At 38.2% G+C, this 24,314-nt stretch overlaps 1 protein-coding gene across 3 annotated transcripts in view; it reads right to left on the bottom strand.

Moving 5' to 3' along the window:
• Positions 1–24,314, bottom strand: part of PAK1 (p21 (RAC1) activated kinase 1) — a 182,530-nt gene that overhangs the window by 54,381 nt on the left and 103,835 nt on the right. For 2 of the 3 annotated variants that reach the window (XM_023511940.1, XM_023511930.1), the window contains exons 2-4: positions 15,178–15,388; positions 2,344–2,444; positions 1,915–2,062 (exon numbers count right to left, since the gene is read on the bottom strand). In XM_023511940.1, coding sequence (XP_023367708.1) covers positions 1,915–2,062; positions 2,344–2,444; positions 15,178–15,367 — 439 coding nt within the window. In that variant the 5' untranslated portion in view covers positions 15,368–15,388. The remainder of the gene's footprint in view (positions 1–1,914; positions 2,063–2,343; positions 2,445–15,177; positions 15,389–24,314) is intronic. The other variant, XM_003780873.3, reaches the window with a different exon arrangement.

Raw genomic sequence — 24,314 nt, 5'->3', positions numbered from 1 at the left:
CTACCCAGGGGGAGAGCTTGAGGCTCTGTCTCAAAAAAAAAAAAAAGAATCACATAATTCACATTTGAGCGTATAAAAACTGAAGTAGTGTTATCATAACTCATAGTATGAGAAGAAGGTAAGGGAAAAAGATAGAAAATGTACTATGCCAAATATACAATTTTGTCTAGAGTTGGGTCTCGAACTTACAGGAAATTTAAAAATCTGCATTTAGGGTAGCTCTTGTGGCTCAAAGAGTAGGGCACTGGCCCCATATACTGGAGGTGGTGGGTTCAAACCCGGCCCCAAGGAGGCGCCTGTGGCTCAAAAGGGTAGGGTGCCGGCCCACTATGCCAAAGGCGGTGGGGTTGAAACCCAGCCCAGGCCAAAAAAAAAAAGGCTTAAACCCGGCCCCAGCCAAAAACTGCAAAGAAAAAAAAAATCTGCATTTACTTATATAAATACATGAACAAATTTATACATACAAAAGCAGATTTATGCACACACATACATACATTCAATGTTATTCATGTATACTTATACAAATGAACACATGCATAACTGAATGTGTAGTATCCATACCCATGAATACTTAAGCGGACTTTAATTCCAAACATATGCATACTCTCAGGGCTATGCCTGCATATACGTATATATGTGCTGCTTGTACTTATCTACACAGAAGAATGAAGAAAGACAAATTCTTCCAAAGACTTCACTGCTGAGACTTTCAAAGACAGTTTCTAATCTGATATCTCTATGACAAACTCCTAGCATAAACTCTGATTTTCTGACTGTAAAACTTTCCCACTCAGTAGCATTCCTACCCCAATTCCTCCTTGGAACAACCCAGTCCCTCAATGGAAATAAGACAAACTCAGCAGGGCCAGACGACAGGAAGGAAATAGTGCTGAGCCCTCTCCTGGGCACTACCATGGCAGCATGAGCAAAGCTGCAGTGTGTCATCCCAACCATCTGTCCCCTTTGATATAAGCCAGATACTAACTGGGGAAAGCATCTTTCAAAATTAGCTAGTTCACCTTTCCAACAATATTGCCTTTGAAAGGATGTAATATGAACAAAGAATACCGGACTGGGAGCTAAAAGACTAGCCCTGTCAGTGATTCAGCCTCCTTAATTCCTCGTTTGGCTTTTATGTCTGCATAAAAGGAAGAGCTGGTATATTCTAAAGTACTTCTTGTTCTAAAGGTCTATGAGGCTATATAAAAAGCAAGTTTCCAGAAATACAGCTCTTTCATAAGTTCTGCTAAGAACAGGAAGATTTCTCCGCTATGGAAGGAAGTGCTCCAAATAAAATTACCAGAGGAAAGTAGTAAATTCAAAAGGTGCTGGTCTTATAACTAGGAGACCTAGGGATCAAATCATAATTCTACTACTAAAAACACTCTCAAAAATACATTACCTTATATAGAGAGCACATCTAAAGAACATCTGTCATTATTAGACTGTTTTTCATTTGACTGAGATGTCATTAAGTAACTACTGACATTACCAATAATGATGGTATTGATGGGTACTTTTATAGTGATGTTTTACAACCTACCAAGAACTTTCACATCAATGAGCTCATTTATTCCTCATCACACATCTTGAGACAGGAATTACTGTACCTATTTAAGGCTCAAAGAAATGCAGTGACTGTTAAAACCTAGTAAGTATCCAGAATCTAGACCTTCTAGCACAAAACCTGTATTCTGGGTATTTTTTAAAAATACGTAGTTTAGAGTGAAGACTCAAGTTTGATACAAACCCCATCATCTTGGCTCTCACATTCCAAAATTCCATCTTAGTCAATATGCCACTTCCACTCTTTCAAATAGTTTCTTCTCGTACCCCAGACCAATAGGCATGTAGAGCTTTTCCATCCAGATTAAAACCTTCTCTCTAAGACCGCTGTGGACACAGTCCTCATACCTGTAAAGCTCATGTACTTCTGACTGTTAGAGGTCTTCTTTGAGTTGTAAAATTCCAACACATCCAAAACAGCCTGTGGGTTTTTCTTCTGCTCAGATTTGGTGATATTTGATGTCTGAAGCAAGCGGGCCCACTGCTCTGGCATCCCCTATAAAAGAGACATGCGAGGTTATAAGGAAAGCGCAGCCACAGAGCTGCCACCATGCCTGCCACTTAACAGAGGTTTATTTATTAAGGAATGGAGACTGAAAGGCTTCTTTAGGTATAATTTTGGAGATGAGGAAAAGTGTCCCTCTCATGATTGCGATAAGACTATAATCAAGGTCTCAGCAAAAACAGAAGCATCAAGAAGATAAGAAAGAATCGAATCTAGCAGTGCACTGCCAGAACTCTAAAAGACCAAAGGACTTTCTGAGACCCAGGACTTACAGTAAACTCCCCTGTGACTGCATCAAAACCAACATGAATTGTGTGCTCAAAATCTGAAGGAAGAGAAATCTCTGGTCGCTCCTTCTCCTTCTTTTTATTTGCTGCAAGAGAAACAAAGAAAAGAAAATAAAAAACCAGGACATTATTCTGTTTTCAGGCTTATTGTAGCTCTTTATGGAGCTCTAAGCTCCTTTGGAGGGCAAGGTCTGCCTACTTCACATATGCATTTACAGAGCCCAATTACCAACTGGATTGGAACAGATGCTCAGTGCATGTTGAAAGACTTCATATTTTTGTTAAATAAACGAAGGGAGAAGCAGAAAGAACATTTGTCAGAGTTAACAGTCCTATTTCTACCATTAGTTAGCCAGTCAATACAGGATAAGTCATCTCTTATGTGAAGTCGTCCTTGATCTCTAGGTTACCCTATTCTCTATTCCCATAGCATCAACATGATAATTTCCTATTTTAACTGTTTATCTTCCTTCCCTACCAGACTGAGTTCTAAATGCAGGGGCTATGTCCAATTCATCATAGATTCCAAGAAGCTGGCATACACCTGACACAAAATGGGTGCTCAGAACGTGAAGAAAGGAATAAAAGACCAGACATCTACCTTAACCAAGCAAGGAATCCATAGAATCCGCCTAAGACATGTAAATTCTCTCCAAGGCAGGAATAAATATTTCATTTCATTAGCTCTGGCCTGTCACAAAACTCATTACTCAGCCCCTAGGAACCTTATTTTAAAACCCTACTGTGTGAGTGGTACCTGTACCTCAGAGGGTAGGGCGCCAGCCACATACACCAAGGCTGGCAGGTTTGAACTCGTCCTGGGCCAGCTAAAACAACAACGACAACTGCAACAACAACAACAAAAATAGCCGGGCGTTGTGGCAGACACCTGTAGTCCCAGTTACTTGGGAGGCTGAGGCAAGAGAATCACGTAAGCCCAAGAGTTTGAGGTTGCTGTGAGCTGTGACACCATAGCATTCTACCCAGGGCAACAGCTTGATAGTCTGTCTTTAAAACAAACAAAAAAAAAACCCTACCTTGTGGGAGCTCAGCACACTAACCAAAAGAAATCGTGAAGTTCTAATGCTTCCACAGACCAGACATAGCTGATAAAATGTAGCAAAATGGGGAGGGCGAACAAAAAGGTCTAGAGTTCAAGATAGTTTTGCCTCTACCTCAACATAGTACATATTGGAGAATTTCTGTTTTCCCATTTGAACAATGAAGAGGATGGACACTACGTGATCCTAAGGGTGCTTTCAGCTCCTACATACTGTGAGTCTAGGAAAACAGGAAGATGGGCTTTCTCAAAGCTCTGCAGATTTCTTCCTGAGACAGTATCCAAGCTCTTAACTGGCATTTCATATATATTATCTCATACAATTGCCATGATCCTGAGAGGCATTTTTACTTGCAGAATAGGAAACTGAGGAAGAGACTTGCCTACAGTCATTAAGTAATCAAAATCCAAAAGATCTGGCTTCAAAACCCTTTATACTCTACATTACCTCCCCTAAAGAATTTCAAGTTAAATCAAGAAAACATACTTTAGGGTAGTGAGAAGAAATAACACTAAGAACTTAACTTATATCTGTGGGATGACATGCATTACTTCCCTTCATTCTTACAATCCTATGTGATAGATATTACTACTGTTCTTCTTCAATCCTGAGATAAATATTGCTCCTGACATTTTACAGATGCAAAAGTATACATTGTGTATTAACAAGCAATTGTGGTATCCATAACCTGCTTCAATATCTTAATAAGAACTACCTAACTAGGCTCGGCGCCTGTGGCTCAAGTGGCTAAGGTGCCAGCCACGTACACCCAAGGTGGCAGGTTCGAATCCAGCGCGGGCCTGCCAAACAACAATGATGGCTGCAACCAAAAAATAGCTGGGCGTTGTGGTGGGCGCCTGTAGTCCCCGCTACTTGGGAGGCTGAGGCAGGAGACTCGCTTGAGCCCAGGAGTTGGAGGTTGCAGTGAGCTGAGATGCCACGGCACTCTACCCAGGGGCACAGCTTGAGGCTCTGTCTCAAAAAAAAAGAACTACCTAACTACATGTGAATTGCTAGGACTTGAGCTATTTATGCACCTGGCAATTTCCCTCCCAGAAGCAGCTGCTTTGAGAAAGAGAAGGCTAGGGGTTATATCAGGGCCCAAGTCAAGCAATCATTTATGACCTAAGTCCATCTGTCTTCCTCATAGCTAGAATGCACAAGATGTACAGTAGGGCTTCAGAACTGCTTTCTGTTCCAAACAGCTTTCAGTTTCTAAATTCCCTCAGATCTAATCAGTCAAAGGGTTTTAGGGAAGTACAACTATATTAACTTTTTCTAGATTTTTATTTTTATATACATATTATTTATCTAGTATGTTGTTAATCTACTATATAATACACATCTATCATAGGCATGGACTGTCAAATACAGAAAGAACTTTAGTAACAGAGACCCAAAGAGAGACTGACTCAGAGGATGAGTAGTTTATAGAAAAGAGCCCCAGGGAAAAGAAATCCTTTAACACATGAACACACACTGGGTAATGCTGAAGTCAGCTTTGGCTCTACTGGCCACTCTTTGTCCTGTGATCTTTGACTATGCCCCATATATTTCCATCTCCAAGTTTTTACTCATTTTTATCTCTCCTTATATGGCACGCTCTGCCTCTCATTCTTCCTGTCTCAGTCATCTTTTAAAAACTGGCTCAAGTCCCACTTCTTCCAGGAAGGATGTCCTGACCTTTCCTCTCCCTGTGAATCTCTAAGGCATTGAATCTGCCAAGGGTGTCCAACATTTTTTTTTTCTGTGCTGCACATTGGAAGAATAAGAGTTGTTGGGCGGCGCCTGTGGTTCAAGGAGTGGGCGCCGACCCCACATACCTGAGGTGGCGGGTTCAAACCCAGTCACCGCCAAAAAAAAAAAAAAGAGCTGTCTTGGTCCATACATTAAATACACAAATACTAATGAAAACTGATTAGCAAAAAAATAAAATAAAATTTAAAAAAAGGCCTGTTCATACTTTTCATAATACCTGACACCACAGATAAGCAAAAAAAAGCCCTCACAAAATCAGCATACAGCCCACGGGCTGCAAGTTGGACACCCCTGTGCTACACTAACACACATCTAGTCATTTCCTGTCTTATATAATTCCTTGCTGTTTTTAAGACCTGAAATGTAAGCTTCTTGAGAACCAAAATCGTGGCTTCTAATTACAACCATTATCCAGCACAGAGCTTACTAAGTTGAAGAACATCCTAGCAAGTATTAGGAAGTACCTTGGAGACCATGTAATTCCACTCTGTCAGGAAAGAGGCCTTGAGAAGCAAATTGACTTGCCCTGAGTCACAGAGCACATGGTTGTAAGACACAGGTCACCTGGCCAAGTATTTTTCCCTTCATATTTCCCTGATCCTTACTGACAGATTTGACTGTAAGCAATCACTAATTGCTAATGAGTGACTGCAATGAATATGGGGTTTCTTTTTGGAGTGACCAAATGTACCGAAATTAGTTATAATGGTGGTACAATCTAGTGAATATATTAAAAACCACTGAATTGTACATTTTAAGATGGTGAATTATATGGTATATGAATTATACCTCAAATATTTTTTAAAGTAAATGTAACTTACTATAATAAGGAAATAAAAGAGAAAATATAATCAATCCAATTAATGCAGCAAAAGTATTTGCTGAAATGTGATCTCAGTCATGATTAAATACTCCTAGCAAACTAGGATTACTTAATCTAATAAAAGCTAGTTACCAAAAACCCTGGAGCAAACAGTAAGCATATCTATTGTGAAATATGGAAAGCCTTCCCTCCAAGGTGAAAAACAAGAGAAGGCTATTCCCTATCACCATCTGTATTCATGACAGTACGGAAGGTATTAGCCAGTGCAATTAGGCAAGAAAAAGAAGTACAAGGAGAAGGATTAGAAAGGAAGAAACAAAACTATTACAATTCATGGATACACGTACTTGAACACAGAAAATTCAAACCAGAGAAAAAAGTCTCCATGCCTTACAGTAGATAATGATTTCAAAAACAGAACAGAAAGCATCAGAAAGGAAATAAATCTGACTATATTAAAATTCTATAAGATACCATGATAAACACCAAGCTACTGTTAAGAGCACAGCAGAAGATATTTGTAACATACATAACTTATAAAAACCTTACATATAGATGTATATAAAAAACCAACTGAAATCTGTGTACATATAAAAGGTTGATCAGAAAACATTATTCATAATAATCCATTACTGAAATCAACTCAATATTCAACAGTATAATGGAAAATATTCCTATTATGAGAATATTTGTACAGTAATATTATACAATAAGAAAAATGAACTACAACTGTACATAAAACCATGGATGAATTTTATGAACAGTGTTGATCAAATAAAAGCTGACAAAAGAATATACCATTGTCTGATTCTATGTATGTCAAGTTCAAAAAGAGGCAAACTTGTTAATCTTTGGGAAGGAGAGAGAGGTCAGTGCCTGGAAGGGAAATTTTAGGGAGCTTTTGAGGGGCTGGTAATATCCTATTTCTTAGCCAAGGTATGATGACCACATTGATATGGTCACGGTGGTAATCCACTGAGTTGTACATTTCTGAAGTATATAATTTTCTATGCAAAGATTTAAAAATTTGGGTGGTGCCTGTGGCTCAGTGAGTAGGGCACCAGCTCCATATACCAAGGTGGCAGGTTCAAATCCGGCCCGGCCAAACTGCAACAAAAAGATAGCCAGGTGTTGTGGCAGGTACCTGTAGTCCCAGCTACTCGGGAGACCGAGGCAAGAAAATTGCCTAAGCCCAAGAGCTGGAGGTTGCTCTGAGCTGTGATGCCATAGCACCCTCCCGAGGGTGACAAAGTGAGACTGTCTTTAAAAAAAGAAAAAGATGGCTTGGCGCCTATAGCTCAACCGGCTAAGGCGCCAGCCACATACCCCTAAGGTGGCAGGTTCGAATCCCCAGCCCGGACCCGCCAAACAACAATGACAGCTGCAACAACAAAAAAATAGCCGGGCGCTGTGGCAGGCACCTGTAGTCCCAGCTACTTGGGAGGCGGAGGCAGGAGACTCGCTTGAGCCCAGGAGTTGGAGGTTGCTGTGAGCTGTAATGCCACGGCACTCTACCCAGGGGGACAGCTTGAGGCTCTGTCTCAAAAAAAAAAAGAAAAAGATTTAAAAATTCAGTGGATGGGCGGCACCTGTGGCTCAAGGAGGAAGGCACCAGCCCCATATACTGGGGGTGGTAGGTTCAAGCCCAGTCCTGGCCAAAACTACAAAAAAATAAAAATAAAAATAAAAATAAAAATAAAATAATTCAATGGACAAACTTAAAAAAATCATGGTTCATGAGCTATATGTGAGCTTATAGAATACTTAGTCTAACTTAATTCATTTTATGGATGAGAAATAAATTAAAGCCCAAAGAGGTTCAGTGAGTTGTCCAAGGTCATACAATTTAGTAAATGGGAATACTAAAATAAGAATCAAACCTATTACAAAGTGTGACTCCCTTAGAAAAACCCTGAACACGTGGGTGGTCACCAGAACTAACACCTAGTATGTCATATGTACATCAATGTTTCCAATCCTTGATGACAACAACCATATAAGTGAATCAGGAGAACATCAGAAGAGGAAAGAAAGGAAAAGAAAGCAAAGGAAAGAGAAATGGAAAAAGTTTAGCATATAAGAGAAATAAACAGTATCTGAGATCTAGTTTTTAGAGTCTAAGCTTACCTTTTGGCCTAACTTTCAAATGTATTAGTTGTCTCAGAGGTTCAGGCCCATAACCAGAGTTCAGGATCCTGCTTCTGCCATTACAGAAAACTCTTAAGAACTTCTTGGGAAATCTTTCCTTGGGTCTGCTTAGTCTCAGCGCACAAAATTATTTAATCTGGCCCTCCCATTAACTCTAACTCAATAAGAAATGCAGCCTATAGTTAGAGAGGGAAAGGGCCATTCTTTAATCCCATCTTGCAAGAACCCTAATGAAGAGCCGTCATTTTGTAAATCTCATAACAACTCTAAAGCGTGAATCACAGATTCCATGAGAAAATAATGACTGCAAGCGATTATAATCAATAACCGTGAAATTACTACCACTAAAAGCACTAACTCTTAACAAGTTGCAGTTTATATAATACTTTTCATATCTTTGGTTTTATAATCCTTTCAACAATTCTATGAGTTAAATATAATATTATAATATATTATAGATAACATAAATGAGGCTAAGAAAAGTCAACTTACCAAAGGTCACAAAGTCAGGGACAGGAAATGGTGATAATCGCAGTGCCAAATTCTAGCATGGCTGCTTCTGTATATGCACTGTGCCTCCCCATACTGCACACTAAGTGAATATGCCAGTGCAGAATGAATGCTATTACATGGAAATTTGTCTTAAAAGAGGTTCAAAGAACCAGCCAGTTCTTTCCATTGAAAGTACCAGTCCAAACAACTCTAGGCTGGGAAACTTCGAACACTATGTAGTGTCTGAGGGCTTAGAAGACTGAAAGAACACAGTCCAGTAGTCAAGAGACACTGGTTCAAAATCAGACTTGATGAACTGCAACCATGCAGCATGTGACCTTGGGCAAGTCAAGGAGTCTCTGAGCCTAAGAGTGGTGTACAGCAGAAAGGTTCTTGGAATCACAGAAAGGTCCAATCTCAGCTCTCAGCTCTCAAAAAATAAAACAGGGAGTTCACAAATGTTAGAGGGAAGATTCTATATAGGTTCTCTGAAGTTTAGTTCTAGACTGTAACTCCTTGAAATTCTGTATGAAGGGCATACCACTTCAAAGACTACCACACTGCTGTGTATCCCGCTAGGATGCGGTTGAGTAGCTTGCTGGTTGAACAAAGACTCCAAACAAAAGGAAAAACTTCAAAACCTACCTTGATGACCTTGAGTAAGTTAGTCACTGTGAACCTCAGTTTATTGTCTATAAAGTATTTATCTAGCTAAAAGATATTTAGCTAAAAGATAAACTGGTATATTTCACAAATATTAAAGGTTCTTAAAATAATGTGTGATACCTAAAACAGGCATTCAATAAAAATGGTAGCTGGGTTACTATTGCTACTATTTTATTGTTCTTATTAATATGTGTACTATTTTGTTATTTGTTTGTCATTAGTATTACTATTTTTATTATTGTTGTCTTTATTATTTTGAAGATCAATCAAGTTCAGGAAAATGAATGTGCTTTATAAACTAAAAAGATTTAGAGGGACACAGCTATAAGAGGGACTCTTCCTAACAAATTCACATAGTACTGTGACCTGGTTGATTGTACTCTCACATTAACCTGAAATCAAAAAAAAAAAACAAAAAAAGAATTTACAAATATGACTTATCAGGCTGGGCAAGGTGGCTCACACCTATAATCCTAGCACTTTGGGAGGTCAAGGCAGGTGGATTGCCTGAGCTCAGGAGTTCAAGACCAGCCTGAGCAAGAGTGAGACCTTGTCTCAAAAATTAGCCAGGGGTTGTGGCAGACACCTGTGGTCCCAGCTACTTGGGAGGCTGAGGCAGTAGAATCACTTGTGCTCAAGAGTTTGAGGTTACTGTGAGCTGTGATGCCACAGCACTCTACCAAGACAAAATAAGACTGTCTCAGAAAAAAAAATGACTCATCATTAATATAAGAAACTATCAGAGCAATGTTTCTCAGTCTACTCATTAAGACAAAGAAACTGCTTAAGAAGAGAAAGAGGTAAGACTCATCCTAATTTCATGTATCTAGAGATCTGAGGCTTGAGAGAATAAAGCAGGAAAAGAAGCTGACAACCTCACTCATCCCTATTTTAACCCTATCTTTGGCCTGGTCCATTTGGCTTTCTGATGGCATGGGAAATGAGACTGACTCTGCAAAATTCCATGTTTTAGTACAGTCATATAAGTTTTAGCACAAATCACTAGCTTTGTTTTTTTAAAAAATTATTTTTAAGCAACACCTCTCACTGGCTCAGCTGAGCTAATCTGAGCTCAAGGCAGTAAAATGTTTCAAACTTGGAGAGATAAACACTGACATAATCTAATGTTAAAATTAACTTTGCTAAACTCCTCCCAAGCTCAGAGAATTCCACTTTGGTTGTGAAAATGCTGCCAGAAAAAGATTTCAAACTAAATACTTCAAGACTTCTTAGAATAAACCAAAGGCTCCAGATCCTAACCACAGGAACCAGGCTTTCCCATATGAAATTCTGCAACTCAGCATCATCTATTACAAGCCCTCAATTACAGCTGCTTTTTCCAATCATTCATGCATCCCCCAAGCACACATACAGGCCAGGCTGGAGTTCAGCATTAGGTAATGCCCAAAGACGTTCTACCCACTGCCAATTCAGATCTCAACCACTACTGGAGCCCACAAAGATCTCTTCTTTCTCAGCTCCCAAATCTCCCTAAAAACCTAAAACAACTCCTCTAGAAACTCTGACTCCAAAAGTCTGGGTAGAACCTAGGCACTTGTATTTTTTTTAAGTGAGTTCTATATGTATATAACACCTAAGAACAACTAAGAAAGACAGTATGTTATGATGGAAAAGATAATTTAGGAAGACTTACTTCTACACTCATCCTTGACATTTTCCACCTGTGAAACTTTGAGCAATTTACTTTTCTCTAAGCCTTGGCCTCCCCAATGGAAAATGAGTTGCTCTAAGTATCAAATAAAATAATAAATGTGGTTTCCATTAAAATAACAAAGAAATCTTATATTTGTATTATGTTTTACAGTTCAGAAAATGCTTTTATCTCTACTATGTCAAATGACAAAAGCATACTAATGATATAGGGTATGTAGGAAATATGTTTATTCCCACTTTACAGATGAGGATATTGGAATTAAAAGAAATTTTAAAAAATAAATCAGGGAGTTAACAAATGTTAGAGGGAAGATTCTATATAGGTTCTCTGAAGTTTAGTTCTAAACTGTAACTCCTTGAAATTCTGTATGAAGGGCATACCACTTCAAAGACTACCACACTGCTGTGTATCCCGCTAGGATGAGGTTGAGTAGCTTTCTGGTTGAACAAAGACTCCAAACAAAAGGAAAAATGTCAAACTTATTTCATTTTGATGTGCACGTTAATTATAGCCATCAAGATCTTATAGCAAAGGGGGTAAAACCTATGTGCCACGGTAAATACAGAATATCTTTAACTAAAGGATGAAAGAAAGATTATTAGATCATTTTGCAAGAACTTCTTATAACTCTATTTTCTACTTCTGTGCTTTCAACCTCTAGAGATGCAACTTTGATCTTGAGGCTGTATGATTTATTTTCAGATCAGATATTTAGCCTAGGGTTACTCAGCTAGGATTTCCCAAAAAAGCTCTAGGTCCTGGGAGGCCAGGCAAGTGGATTGCTTGAGCTCAGGAGTTTGAGACCAGCCTGAGCAAGAGGGAGACCCTGTCTCTAAAAAAATAGCTGAGCATTATGGCAGGCACCTGTAGTCCCAGCTACTCTGGAGGCTAAGGCAAGAGGACCTCTTGAGCCAAGACTTTGAGGTTGCTGTGAGCTATAACTGAGCTATGATGCCACCACACTACTTGGGGCAACAAAGTGAGGCTCTGTCTCAAAAAAAAAAAAAACCCCACAGAATCTCTGGGTCTACAGCTCTATCCCTAATTAAAGTACTTTATAGTGGCCTAGTTTCTTTTCAAGTAGACAAGCTTGATCCAGTCATATCTTTAAAATATCTCATTTATGTAATTATATGATTTCAAAGCTAAAAGAAACCATACACGTCTACTGCCCTGACTCTCATTTTTTAGATAAAGGCACTGGCGTCTACAGAGAAGTAACTGACCCAAATCAGGAAACCAATTTATGGGAGAACCAAGAGGCTATCCCTTTAGTTCCCAATGATGTCTGAAAGCTCTAATTCCATTTGCTGTTTTGGGCAGGAATCTTCTTTTTCAGTACCTTTATCAAGATACCATTTATATTCCATACAATTCACCCATACAATGTAAAGTTAAATGACTTTTAGTATATTCACAGAGCTGGGGCAAAATCACCCAAATCAATCTTAGAATATTTTTTTCACTCCAAAAAGAAATCCTGCCCCTCCTGGCCATCATCCCCTATTCCCAACTGCCTCTCCTCCTCTGCAGCACTAGGCAACCAATAATCTATTTTTTTGCTATGGATTTGCCTATTCTGGACATTTCCCATAAATGGAATCATACAACATATGATCCTCTGTGACTGGCTTCTGTCAACTTTACATAGTGTTTTCAAGGTTTGCCCACATTGTAGCATGGAACAGGACTTCATTTCTTTTTGTTACCAAATAGTAGTTCATTGTATGGATATTCTACATTTTATTTATCCATTCACCAGTTGACGGTGTAACTTGGGTTGTTTCCACTATAAAGATGCTGCTATAAACTTTCATCTGCAAGTTTTTGTGTGGTTGTCTATTTTCATTTCTCTTTGGTGGAACTGCTGGGTCATATGGTACTACGTAACTCTATGTTTAGCCTTTTAAGGAACTGCCAGGCTGTTTTCCACATAGACTGCACCATTTTACATTCCCACCAGTAACCTAAGCTAGAGTGAAACCCTGTCTCTAAAAAACAGCGGGTGTTGTAGTGGGCGCCTACTGTCACAGCTAATGAGGAGACTGAGACAAGAGGATTGCTTGAGCCCAGGAGTTTGAGATTGCTCTGAGCTATGACAGCACTCTACCAAGGGTGACAAAGTAAGACTCTGTCTCATAAAAAAAAAAAAAAATTGTTAGAAATAAATATAAACCTAAATTGAGGGATAAACAAAGTGCTAATAAATGTGGGAGGAGTTCTCAGGGAGTTTCAGGGAAGGGTAACACTGCCTTAATCACAGCCCCTGTACCTAGGAAATTGGCAGCTGCTATATAAATGAATTAGCCAGGGAATAAAAGTACCTTACATCTCTTCTCTCCAGACTCAAAAAAGCCCACAAAGAAGGTAAATTAGAAATGATAAACACACATAAAGATACACACCCAAAGTACTCACTAAAAGTCCTCAGTAGTTCTAATTTCAGTGATTCAACAAATATTTACCATATATAAGATATGCCTATTAGACACCTGAAATGCAGCATGTCTAGTCACCATCTTTCTTGCTTTCCAGCCCTCCTAATTTGTTCCTTCTTCCAATGTTCCCTGTTTGGTTAATAATACTACCATCTACTATCTCCCCTGATCTGTAGTAACATAGTTGTGTTAGTGTGTTTCATGTTGCTATAAAGGAAATGCAGTCTGGGTAATTTATAAAGAAAAGAGGTTTATTTGGCTCAATGTCCTGCAGACTACACAGGCAAGGTGCCAACATCTGCTTCAAGAGAGGGCTTCAGGGAGCTTCCAATCAAAATGGAAGGCAAAGAGAGAGCAGGCATGGCACAGGGCAAGGGACTTGCAAGAGAGGGAGAAGGGCAGCCAGGAACTTTTAAACAACCAGCTCTCACAGAAACTAATAGAGAACTCCAGAGAGTTCTGATTTTATCATGTGATCTGCTAGCTATGCCTCCCAGCCTCTATTCATCAACAAAGGAGTAAAAAGAAAGAAAACTAGCATTAGAGCACCTTCTGCATGGAAGGTACTATACATAAGGAACTTTGCATATAATCTTTACAACAACCCTGTGAGATAATGTATCAGTTTTAAAGATAGGAAACTAAAGGTAAAGGAATTAACGACACGCTTAAGGTCACTGGTAAGTGGTGAACCAGGTCCACCTAAATCAGAAACTCAGAACAGCTATTTACAGACAAAAAGCCCATTTTTTCAGCACACCACAAGAACAGGAACCTGTAAGCATACTGAGAACTTTATTTCAGATCAACAGCCACTTAAATTAATATTCTTGGAGACAAACAAAAGCCATCTAACCTTATGGACACCAAAACCTCTATTTTACTACTTCATCCATAAGAACCTTTTTTTCAGATACATTGTTAAAATCTTGATTACTGTTCTAGAAGTTTTATCAATAAAAAGGAAATGAGACTGCCTGATATGACTTACTCATAATGAACTCATGCTGAGTCCTAGTTATTTCAGCTTCCTTTTTCTTAGCCATTACTTGCTATTCTTACTGATATGTAATCCCCAAATACGGGTGTGGGGTAAGGAAGTCTGAATAAATAAGTAGTAATCAAAATATTCGGAAAAAAGCTGTCCCAGATGAGATTAATTTTTTTCCAAATAATTTTTTATATTGCTTATACTTTGTGATCTCATAAATAGTTTAAAAATCAAAAAGTAAATAAATGAATGGCTTCATATTGTCCCAAATCTGGCAAGAGCATAATTATTCTCTTAGAATTTTGCTCAGATATGGTTAAATACTGTACAAAAATGGAGCTGGGCACGGTCCCTCACACCTGTAATCTTGGGAGGCTGAGGTGGATGGATTGGATGAGCTCATGGGTTCGAGGCCAGCCTGACCAAGAGTAAGACCCCATCTCGAAAAACAACCAGGTGTTGTGCTGGGAGCCTGTAGCCCCGGCTACTTGGGAGGCTGAGGCAAGAAAATTGCTTAACCCCAAGAGTTTGAGGTTCCTGTGATGCCATGGCATTCTACCAAGGGCAACAAAGTAAAACTCTGTCAAAAAAGGGGGGGAGGGTCTATTTTCCATAGGGTTTCAGCCACTTAAGGAAGAAAAGATAAAGGAAATATCTAATAAGAGAAAAGGCACTAAAGGAAAATTAAGACAGATCTTCTATCTACATTACCAAAAAAGTGTTTACAATGTTTTTTATACAAATGAGAAAAAAATTAAATACTATACTTTTATCTCCAGGTAAGATGGATCTGTAAAATCGGTCCTTCTTTTTCTTCTCCTCTGGGTTTGGAGGCAGGGGTTTGGAACCATGGTTGAGGGTTCCAGGATCTTTGCTGCCAGCTCCAATCATCGTGCTGGTATTTCTCATCGGAGGGGCTGGGGGTTTGTCTTGAATGTCTAGGCCGTTGTTTGACATTGTCAGCACCACCAGCAGCTACTAGAATCAGAAAGAACATAATAACTTTTATTATTTTTGACACAGCACTCTGCCAAGGGTGACAAAGTGAGACTTTGTCCCCCCTACCCCCGCCAAAAAAAAAAAAAAAAGAAAGAACATAATAACTTTGGTTATTTTTGAGCAAAAGAAAGTACAGGTTAAAAAGATTTAAAGAACACAAATTACAGAGCCCTTCCTTCAGGGCCCAACTCAAGCCCTTCCATAGCACATGGTGAATACTGCTAGCCTATTCAATCAATAGTATTCACTGATATAAATGCCTACTCTCTGCCAAGCATTGCTGAAAATTCACAGGCATCTTGCTTTCCTCTGTATTCCCATAGCTGAGACATTGGAGAGCACAGAAAGCCACCATAATGTAGTTAAAAGCAGAAATTTGACTTAGTAAAAACTAAGTGTGAATCCCAGTACCACTTACTTATTTGGAGAAATTCCTTAGCTTCTTGAGTATCATTTATTCATCTATATGAAGATTAAGTGAAACTGCTAACAGCATTCCACATTTTCTGCCAACCTCTTAACTTTGCAATCTTAGGTAAGTCACATTTTCCATCTCTGTAATGGACCGTATCAAGGGTCAGCAAAGCTGTTTTTATAAACAGTTTTATTGAAACACGGTCATATCATTCATTTATGAATTGTCTATAACTTTTTTTTACCTGACACTGGCAGAGTTGAATAGTTAGAACAGGTTTCTGTATGCCCATAAACCTAAACTACAGTAGAACCTCCAGAGATGACCATCCCACTGCATTGACCACCTTAAATTGATCTACTTTTCATAGACTGGACATGTATCACATGTACTCAAGGAAAGTTTCTTATGTTGACCAGTTTGTTACAGTTCCTTGAGTGGAACTTAAAGAGGTTCTATGGTATTTACCATCTGGCCCTTTACAGGAAAAGTCTTCTGACCCCTGCAACTTATCGTCTCTCTAGTACAGTGGTTCTCAACCTTTCTACTGCCGTGAACCTTTAATACAGGCCAAAGGGGTCGTGACTCACAGGTTGAGAACCACTGCTCTAGTATTCCCCTCCTCTAAAATCTACCTTGTTCTAAATATGGTCAATGGTTAATGCAGTAACCATCTTGTCCTCCCTAAATCTTACGGTATTAGATATATGACTCTCTAAGAAACAAAATCTAAAAGTAGGGGACATCTCTATAATGTGCTATCAGTAGTTTTAATGAAAATACACATTATTAACTCAAAATAAGTATGTGTCCTTGATAAGAGACATGAATGTATCCAGAATTTAAAATGTTTTCATCATTCTTCTGTGCTACTGTAGAAATTATATCTTTAACCATGACTATTTAGAATATAAACTCCTTGGAGTTAAAACAACGCTTTACAGGCTAATGACTTCAAAAAATCAGCACAATAATCACCAAGAGCTTTTAGAGCTATAGACGGTTCTAGCTTGACCCTCCTCTGCCCTCCCCCAATAAACTTTGATTTAGTATGAGTGGGTTAAAGCTCAAATTCTATATTTTTAAAATTAGTGTCAGCCAGATCAAATACCACTGTTTTTTAGGCTATCAATTGCCTAAAATGCTATAAACAAAATCTATAGGAGTCTTTTTAGCAGTTTCTAATAAATGAAGAACTTACTGATCCTTTACATCCAGTTTTTTTTTTTTCAATCCTTTCTCCAGGGGCCATCAATGATCTTAAAACACTTCTAATTTTAAAACTTGTCATTGGCATTCCAGAATAAAAATTAAAGTTCTTTTGCTTGCTTTCAGAGGCCCTCTATTATTTGACCTACCCCACTCATCAGCCTCACTGCCCAACACTACCACTCCCTCTAATTCCCTTTACACTCTAGCCACACCCAACTTTTGCAACTCCTAATACACCATAGCTTTCATACTCGCATTCCTTTATACATGCCATTCCCTCTGCCTAGAATGCCAATTTCCCTATGCTCAAACTGTGAATTTACTTAAGTCTTAATTCAACTGTTCCTTCCTTCATGAACACATTTGGAAATGTATTCTTAGCTCTAAGAATTTAGGTGATCCCACTCTCCATACTCCCAAGGCAATGGATATATTTCCAAGTTATCATGTTTATTTTTATTATTATAATTGACATGACTCCCCTGGGATCCAGAATATCCCTCAAATGTTGGGCCCAATTTTGTCCTCTTTACATTCCAACAGTGCCTTGTATGGTATCTACCTCACAATGAACTCAATAAATATTTTAATTAAATTTTGCACAAGGATGTAACCTGGCCATTAAAAAATTTATTATAGATGAAACTCAAGGTCCTCCACAATCTGACATTGACCTTCCTTAAAAACTAGGCTACCATGCCTAGACATAGCCTACTCCACCTCAGAAATTTGTTTCTCTGAACTAGCAAAGTATTCTTTTTAACACATACACATACCCCTGACCATACTTTCTGTCAATTACTTCTCTCTTCTCTGATAAAAATCTTACTCATACATCAAGGCCAAACTCAAGTTCCATTTCTTTATATAATTCATCCTGACCCACCTTTTGTAAACCAACTACTAAGAAATCAAGCAGGCAAGGACAACCTTGTTAATTTAAATTAACTCTGTAGGTGATATGCTTTTTATCCATTTCTTCCCATTTTGCTTCCCGATTTGACTTTGCTTTCCCTCCCAGTTGCAATCCAAATCCCTCAGCTCCCCAACAGCGCTTTTACTATCACAGTTCTCAAATGTACCTTTCCACTCCAGGCTGCCAGTTCCAAAATTACACTCCCTGCAGCCACCTGATACTCTAATCAAGCCCTTCCTTGCCTCCCAGGTCCTTCACCAACAGCTTCTTTGAATACAACTCCATTTCAGGCTCACAGCCCAGGATTATGCCAAGAAAGGCTTCACCAATCTTCCTGATACAAGCTTCTCTACATTTCTCAGTCCTTTTAAGATATTTGGAGAACTCTTCAACATGGTATATCTTTATATTCAAAGAGATTCTACGTTACTTAAATCTTAAAATCTGTTGTTAGAATCTAGTATTTGAATCCTTTTACCATATTCTAGCCAAGATCATCCAGCTTATGCTTGAAAACTTCCAATGATAAAAAATATATAATCTGCAAAGACAGCCTATTCTATCTTGGGTCACCTCATTTAATAATTTCTCATTAATATTAAGCTCTATCTATTTTAAACACATTGTAATAATTTATTTACACATTTGCCTCCCCCTTCACCCCTTTCTCCTACTAGACATAGATTACGAACACTGCAGGAACAAAGTCCATGTATTACGTATTTCTCAATCCTCAACACCAGGCCTGTCACAAAACAGGTCATCAATAAAGATTTTTTGAAGAAACAATGAACAAATAAAAGAACAAATGAATAAACAAAGGGAAAAAAATACTTCCATCTGTTAGTACTAAATCCTACCACTTAGAGCTATTTAGATAAGTCTACTATCTCTTCCCCAGATAGACTTTAGATACTTAAAATATTTTTTTCACATTTTTTTTTATTGTTGGGGCATCATTGAGGGCACAAAGAACTAGGTTACACTGATTGCATTTGTTAGGTAAAGTCCCTCTTATAATTGTGTCCTGCCCCCAAGAGGTGTGTCACATACCGTGATCCCCCACCCCCCTCCCTCCCTTCCCTCTCTCTGCTCCCCCATTCCCCCAACCTCCATCAGGTACTAGCATCAATTGTCCTCATATCAGAATTGAATACATTAGATTCTTGTTTCTCCATTCTTGTGATGCTTTACTAAGAAGAATGTGTTTCAGCTCCACCCAATTTAATACAAAAGTCACCATCTTTTTAGTGGCTGAATAGTATTCCATGGTATACATATACCACATCTTGTTAATCTAATCCTAGATTAGTGAGCATTTAAATTGTTTCCACAATTTGGTAATTGTAAATTTAGCTGTGATAAACAATCTAGTGCAAATGTCCTTATGATAAAATAATTATTTTTTCTCCTGGGTAGATGCCCAGTAATGGGACTGCAGGATCAAATGTCACCATCTTTTTAGTGGCTGAATAGTATTCCATGGTATACATATACCACATCTTGTTAATCTAATCCTGGATTACTGAGCATTTAAATTGTTTCCACAATTTGGTAATTGTAAATTTAGCTGTGATAAACAATCTAGTGCAAATGTCCTTATGATAAAATAATTATTTTTCTCCTGGGTAGATGCCCAGTAATGGGACTGCAGGATCAAATGGGAGGTCTATTTTGAGTTCTTTAAGGATTCTCCATCCTTCTTTCCAAAAAGGTTAGAATTCTCTGGTTGAGTTCTTTAAGGATTATCCATACTTTCTTCCACTAAAAGTTGTATTAGTTTGCAGTCCCACCAATAGTATAAAAGTGTTCCCTTCTCTTCACAACCACACCAGCATCTGCAGCTTTGAGACTCTGTGATGTGAGCCATTCTCACTGGGGTTAGGTGGTATCTCAGGGTGGTTTTGATTTGCATTTCTCTGGTAGTTAGGGATGGTGAGCATTCTTTCATATGTTTGTTAGCCACTCATCTGTCTTGTTCAGAGAAGACTCTATTCATCTTGCCCATTGATCTAAGGGATTGTTGGCTCTTTTTTGTTGCTTAATTTGAGTTCTCTGTAGATTCTAGTTATCAAGCTTTTGTCCAATTCATAATATGCAAATATCTTTTCCCATTCTGATGGTTGTCTATTTGCTTTGGTTGTCATCTCCTTAGAGACAGAAGCTCCATTTATTTTTGTTGTTGTTGCAACTGCCACTGGAGTTTTCTTCATAAAGTCTTTCCCCAGGCCAGTACCTTCAAGTGTTTTCTTCACACTTTTCAAGGGTTTTTATTGTTCTATGCCTTAGATTTAGATCTTTTATCCATCTTAAATCAATTTTAGAGAGTGAAGAAAGGTGCAGGTCCAGTTTCAGTCTTGTACATAAGTTCTCCCGCACCATTTACTGAATAGGGATTCTTTTCCTTAGTGTATGTTCTTGTTTGGTTTATCAAAGATCAGGTAACTGTCAGATATTAGTTTCATCTCATGGTTTTCTATTCAGTACCAGATGTCTGTCTCTATTTTTGTGCCAAAACCATGCTGTTTTGGTTACTATGGCCTTGTAGTACAGCCTAAAGTCTGGTAGGCTAATGCCCCAGCTTTGTTTTTATTACTAACAATTGCCTTAGCTAGATGGGGTTTTACCTGGTTCTATTCAAAATGAAGAATTACTTTTTCCAAATCTTGAAAGTATGATGTTGGCGACTGCACTGAAGCTATAGATAGCTTTGGGAAGTATAGATATTTTAACAATGTTGATTCTTCCCAGACATGAATATGGTATTTTCTTCCATGTCTTAGTATCTTCTGCTATTTTCTTTTCTTAGGGTTTCATAATTTTCTTTATAGAGGTCCTTCTCCTCTTTTGTTAGTTATATCCTTAGATATTTCATTTTCTTTGATGTTACTGTGAAGGGAATTGTGTCTCTGCTTTACTGTGAAAGGAATTGTGTCTCATGTTGCCTGTTATTGACATATACAAAAGTACTGATTTGTGGACATTGACTTTATATCCTGAGACATTACTATAGTTTTTGATCACTTCCAAAAGTCTTAGGGTTGAGTCTTTGGAGTTCTCTAAGTATAAGATCATATCATTAGCAAAGAAGTTGTTTCACTTCCTCTGTTCTCATTTGGATGCCCTTTATTACCTTCTCTTGCCTGACTGTATTGGCTAGAACTTCCAGCACTATGTTGAACAGTAGTGGTGACAGAGGACAACCTTGTCTGTTTCCAGTTCTGAGTGGAAAAGCTTTCAGTTTTACTCCATTCAGTATAACATTCGCTGTGAGTTTTTCATGGATAACTTCAATCAGTTTAAGAAGTGTACCACCTATGCCTATATTCTTCAGAGTTCTAATTACAAAATGACGTTGAATTTTATCAAATGCATTTTCTGTATCTATTGAGAGGATTATGATCTTTGTTTTTGCTTTTGTTGATATGGTGAATTACGTTTATAGACCTGCATATGTTAAAACAGCCTTGTATCTCTGGTATGAAACCTACTTGATTGTGATGTATGACTTTTTAATGAGAAGCTATAATCTACTGGCTAGGATTCTATTGAGAATTTTTGCATCTACATTCATTAGTGAAACTGGTCTGAAGTTCTCCTTTTTAGTTGGGTCTTTCCTGGTTTTGGTATCAGAGTGATGTTTATTTCATAGAATGTGTTGGGAAGATTCCTTCCTTCTCAATTTTTTGGAATAGTTTCTGTAATATGGGTATAAGCTGTTCTTTGAAGGTCTGACAGAATTCTGGGGTGAGGCCATGTGGACCAGTGCATTGTTTTATTGGGAGATGTTTTATTGTTTCTTTGATCTCAGTGCTTGAAATTAGTCTGTTCAGGAGATTTCTTCTTGGTTAAATCTAGGGAGAGGGTGTGATTCCAAGTATTGATCAATTTCTTCCACGTTGTGAAATTTCTGGGTATATACTTGAAATAATTTTGTAAGAACACCCCACAAAATCTATTTTCTCAATGCTAAACATTTTTAGGGGCTTCACCTATATTCACAGTACATAACTTTGTGCTTTCTTCATCAAGCCTTTATGAAAGTACTTGCACTGAGGGTTTCTATACTACTTTCCATTTCCCTGCAGCCCTTGACTGGCCCTTTCCTAAAGGCCCTTCACAAATCTTTCTTCTGTTTGCATTCATTGATCCCTCACTGATCATTTTGTCCATCTCTACTGAGCACAACCATTAGCACATTTTAAAACTTACACCATCTTAAACTTTGTTTATAGGAAAACAGGTCCAAAACATTAATTCTGAGAATAGAAAGAAGAAAAACATTGGCCAGGCACAGGGGCTCACTCCTGCAATCCTAGCACTCTGGGAGAATGAGGTGGGAGGATCACTTAAGCCCAGGAGTTGGAGATTCCAATGAGCTATGATGACGCCATGGCCCTCTAGCTCGGGTAACAGAATGATACCATACCTCCAAAAAAAAAGAAAGAAAGAAAGAAAGAAAATAAAAAGAAAAAAAACACATTCAACACTTATATCTCTTGCATAAGGAGAGGAAATACATCTTATACTTCTAATAGCCTCTGCAGGCTAAAGGTTCAGGAGGATGAGAAACCAACTCCTCTGACATACTGCAATATAAAGCTAGGCTTGAGGCCAACATTTATAATGATAACTCAGATGGCATTCTTCTATTCATTCTGGACAAAAGAGAGATAGATAGACTGAATCCATTTTATCAATGTCCCAGAGGCTCAGGGAGCCTAATAATTCATGAACAATTAATTATACTGAAGTATCAATTATGAATCAACTGAATTGCTATATAATAAATGCAGGATCACCATGAGGCTTCAAAAGGGCCAGTAGTAGGGTGATATTTTAAAAGATGAATAAAGATAAAGTCAGGAGACCTGGATTTAAGTCCTGGCTCTTCCCTTTCTATCTATGATCCTTATAGAAATCCCATTGCCTATGAGCTGCAATCTGATGTTTCCTACTATGCAGTTTCCAGACTTAACATTGGTCAAGAGGCAACCAAGGAGGAGAAATATTGTGTGCCTCTTTTGGAACATGCTATAAAAAGCATAAAGATGCAGTGATAGAGTAGAAAGAAGGGAAAGAAAACACTTTGCAAGTAGGCACCTACTGAATAAAAGTGGACAAGGGACTGACAGGAGACATGTGCTTACCAATAACTACCTCTTTCCACATTATTACCCTAGATTCCATAGCCACTGGTGAAAAAAAGAACCAAAATAACCAAAGATATTAAACATAACATCAAAGCCAGAGGGAGCCTTAGAGGTCATCTAATCTGACCCCTTCAAATTACAGGTAGGACTACTGAAGTCTAAAGTAAAAGAGGAAAATGCCTAGCATAACACAGAAATTTACAGGTAAAGTAGCGATAGAACCCTCTATAAAATCTTTAAATTGACAAAAATTTTACTCATCCTTATGGTGAAACTCAAACCTTATCTTTAAACTCTCTACCAAAAGATTTTCCAAGGTAATTCTTAGAAGTACTTCTAGCCCCTCTGTACCTTTTGTGACCTGAATTCTCTACTTCTGATTTATGTTCAGGTCAGTCAAATCTAGCCAATGGCAAATATAAAAATATATAAGCACATTTGGCCTGGACTTGATTAGCATTACTAAATGTCTATGAGAGAAGATAAATTCTTGCTCCTGAAATAAAAAATAATAACAACATAAACACAAAGTCCATAAACACATGTGAAAGTTATGTACCTTTTGCTGCAGTTGCAAGTCCTTTGTTCAGATACAGTTCAAATCAATAAACTTACTGAGTTACATGTAAGGTGCTATGCTAGAAACCAGGAATTGCAGATAGATAGATAGATGATAGACAGATAGATAGGTAAGACAGATAGATAGACAGACATATGAAATATGACCTGACCCTAGAGCAGTGGTTCTCAACCTTCCTAATGCCATGATTTATTTTCATTGTTACAAAGGGGTTGCGACCCACAAGTTGAGAACCGTTGCCCTAAAGGCTCTCACAATCTAGTAAGAGGCAGAACATAGAAAACCACAAAACCAAATCAACTGTGAAAATTGCTATAGAACAATACAAACAGCAAAATGTCCAAACACACAGGAAGGAAAGACAAACCTGACTTCAAGTGATCAGTGAAGTTCCATAAAATAGGTGGCATTAAGAGCAGCAATTTAAAGAATAGGTCAGACAAGTGCTAAAGTTTTATACCAGTGTTAAAGTACTTAAAAGAAAGTTTACTAAAATCTGCAATTTACTTTGAAATGCATTTTTTAAAAAATTAAGAATGATTAATGAGGCTCAGCGCCTATAGCTCAACCGGCTAAGGCGCCAGCCACGTACACCTAAGGTGGCGGGTTCGAATCCCCAGCCCGGACCC

The sequence above is a fragment of the Otolemur garnettii genome, unplaced genomic scaffold (genome assembly GCF_000181295.1).
Source record: "Otolemur garnettii isolate 467f Iridium unplaced genomic scaffold, OtoGar3 scaffold00001, whole genome shotgun sequence".
Classification (NCBI taxonomy): Eukaryota; Metazoa; Chordata; class Mammalia; order Primates; family Galagidae; genus Otolemur; species Otolemur garnettii.
Note: the sequence above shows the minus strand (reverse complement) of the source record. Positions and strands in the feature narration are given on the sequence as shown.